General features: G+C 59.8%; 1 protein-coding gene across 1 annotated transcript; it reads left to right on the plus strand.

The window, feature by feature from the left end:
• Positions 1-47: 47 nt before the first annotated feature.
• On the plus strand, positions 48-1,517 carry LOC104917102 (eukaryotic translation initiation factor 3 subunit C-like). The gene is made up of 2 exons (XM_010728193.3): positions 48-441; positions 1,152-1,517. Exons 1-2 carry the CDS (start codon positions 69-71, stop codon positions 1,235-1,237), a joined length of 459 nt encoding a protein of 152 aa, XP_010726495.1. The 5' UTR covers positions 48-68; the 3' UTR covers positions 1,238-1,517.
• The last annotated feature ends 1,138 nt before the right edge of the window (positions 1,518-2,655 follow it).

The raw sequence follows: 2,655 nt of genomic DNA on the forward strand, positions 1-2,655 counted from the left end.
GTCTCCCCACGTGTCCCCACGTGTCCCTGTGTGTCTCTATGTGTCTCTATGGGTCTCTGTGTATCGCTATGGGTCACCGTGTGTCCCCACGTGTCCCCGTGTGTCTCTATGTGTCTCTATGGGTCGCTATGTGTCGCTATGGGTCACCGCGTGTCCCCACGTGTCCCCTGTGTGTCTCTATGTGTCCCTATGGGTCGCTGTGGGTCTCTGTGTATCGCTATGGGTCCCCACGTGTCCCCACGTGTCCCCTGTGGCCGTCGGCTCGGTGGCGCCCCCAGGCGTCGCTGGACCAGCCGACGCAGACGGTGATGATGCACCGCACGGAGCCGACGGCGCAGCAGAACCTGGCGCTGCAGCTGGCCGAGAAGCTGGGGGCGCTGGTGGAGAACAACGAGCGCGTGCTGGACCACAAGCAGGGCTCCTTCGGGGGCTACTTCCGAGGTGCGACCCATAGCTGCCCCATAGCTGCCCCATAGATAGCCTATAGATAGGCCAGAGCTGCCCCATAGATAGGCCAGAGCTGCCCCATACATAGCCAATAGCTGCCCTATAGATAGCCAATAGCTGCCCCATAGCTGCCCCATAGATAGCCCATATATAGCCCATAGATAGCCCAGAGCTGCCCCATAGATAGCCAGTAGCTGCCCCACCGCTGCCCCATAGATAGGCCAGAGTTGCCCCATAGATAGCCCATAGCTGCCCTATAGATAGTCTATAGCTGCCCCATAGATAGCCCATAGCTGCCCTATAGATAGCCAATAGTTGCCCCACCGCTGCCCCAGAGCTGCCCCATAGATAGGCCATAGCTGCCCCATAGAGGCCCCATAGCTGCCCCATAGATAGCCCATGGCTGCGCTATAGATAGACCATAGCTGCCCCACCACTCTGCCTCATAGCTTCCCCATAGCTGCCCTATAGCTGCCCCATAGATAGCCCATCGTTGCCCTATAGATAGCCCATGGTTGCCCCACGGCTGCCCCATAGCTGCCCCATAGATAGCCCATGGCTACCCCATAGATAGCCCACAGCTGCCCCGTAGATTACCCCATCGATCCTATGGCTGCCCCATAACTGCCCCCATAGCTGCCCCACAAGTGCTGCTCTGCCCCACAAGTGCTGCTCTGCCCCACAAGTGCTGCTCTGCCCCACAGATCAGAAGGACGGCTACCGGAAGGGGGACGGCGGTTACCTTCGCCGTGGGGCCTACAGACAACAGGAGCGGTCCTCCAACTACTGACCCACGGCTCTGCCCCACACATCGTCCTGCCCCATAGATCATCCCGCCCCATAGATGGCCCCACCCCATAGCACAGCCCTGCCCCATAGATGGCGCTGCCCCATAGGTGGTGGCTCTGCCCCATAGCCCTGCCCCGTAGATGACTCTGCCCCATAGATGACTCTGCCCCATAGATGGCAGCTCTGCCCCATAGATGGCGCTGCCCCGTAGCTCTGCCCCATAGATGGCGGCTCTGCCCCATAGATGGTGCTGCCTTACAATAAAGTGGTGTTGGTTGAGAGTTGGTTGTGGTCACTTGTGGGGCTGGGAGGAGGGGGGTTCTGCCCCATAGCGTGTGGGGTGCTGGGGGGGGCTGCCCCACATCTATGGGTCCCATCACGTCCCTATGACCCCACATCTGTGGGTCCCGCCCCACATCTATGGGTCCTATCACATCCCTATGGGCCCCACATCTATGGGTCCCGCCCCACTTATGGGTCCACCCCACATCGGTGGGTCCCCTCAAGTCCCTATGACCCCAAATCTATGGGGCTGCCCCATATCTATGGGTCCACCCCACATCTGTGGGTCCCCTCAAGTCCCTATGACCCCAAATCTATGGGTCCACCCCACATCTGTGGGTCCCGCCCCACATCTATGGGTCCTATCACATCCCTGTGGGCCCCACATCTATGGGTCCCGCCCCACTTATGGGTCCACCCCACATCTATAGGTCCCACCCCACATCTGTGGGTCCCCTCAAGTCCCTATGACCCCAAATCTATTGGGTCCCGCCCCACATCTATGGGTGCTGCCTCACTTATGGGTCCACCCCACATCTGTGGGTCTCACCCCACATCCGTGGGTCTCACCCCACATCCGTGGGTCCCCTCAAGTCCCTATGACCCCAAATCTATGGGGCTGCCCCACATCTATGGGTCCCACCCCACATCTATGGGTGCTGCCTCACTTATGGGTCCACCCCACATCTGTGGGTCCCCTCAAGTCCCTATGACCCCACACTTATGGGGCTGCCCCACATCTATGGGTCCTGCCCCACATCTATGGGTGCTGCCTCACTTATGGGTCCACCCCACATCTATGGGTCCCACCCCACATCTATGGGTGCTGCCTCACTTATGGGTCCACCCCACATCTGTGGGTCCCACCCCACATCTGTGGGTCCCCTCAAGTCCCTATGACCCCAAATCTATGGGGCTGCCCCACATCTATGGGTCCCGCCCCACATCTATGGGTGCTGCCTCACTTATGGGTCCACCCCACATCTGTGGGTCTCACCCCACATCTATGGGTCCCACCCCACATCTGTGGTCCCCCTCAAGTCCCTATGACCCCAAATCTATGGGTCCACCCCACATCTATGGGTCCCACCCCACATCTATGGGTGCTGCCTCACTTATGGGTCCACCCCACATCTG

This window comes from Meleagris gallopavo, unplaced genomic scaffold, assembly GCF_000146605.3.
Source record: "Meleagris gallopavo isolate NT-WF06-2002-E0010 breed Aviagen turkey brand Nicholas breeding stock unplaced genomic scaffold, Turkey_5.1 ChrUn_random_7180001955655, whole genome shotgun sequence".
Taxonomy (NCBI): Eukaryota; Metazoa; Chordata; class Aves; order Galliformes; family Phasianidae; genus Meleagris; species Meleagris gallopavo.

Bases quoted from the DNA above. Each gene is read 5' to 3' on its own strand.
- LOC104917102 (XM_010728193.3), top strand. From the start codon at position 69: ATGGGTCACCGTGTGTCCCCACGTGTCCCCGTGTGTCTCTATGTGTCT. The intron at 442-1,151 runs GTGCGACCCATA...TCTGCCCCACAG, and splicing joins CTTCGGGGGCTACTTCCGAG to ATCAGAAGGACGGCTACCGG.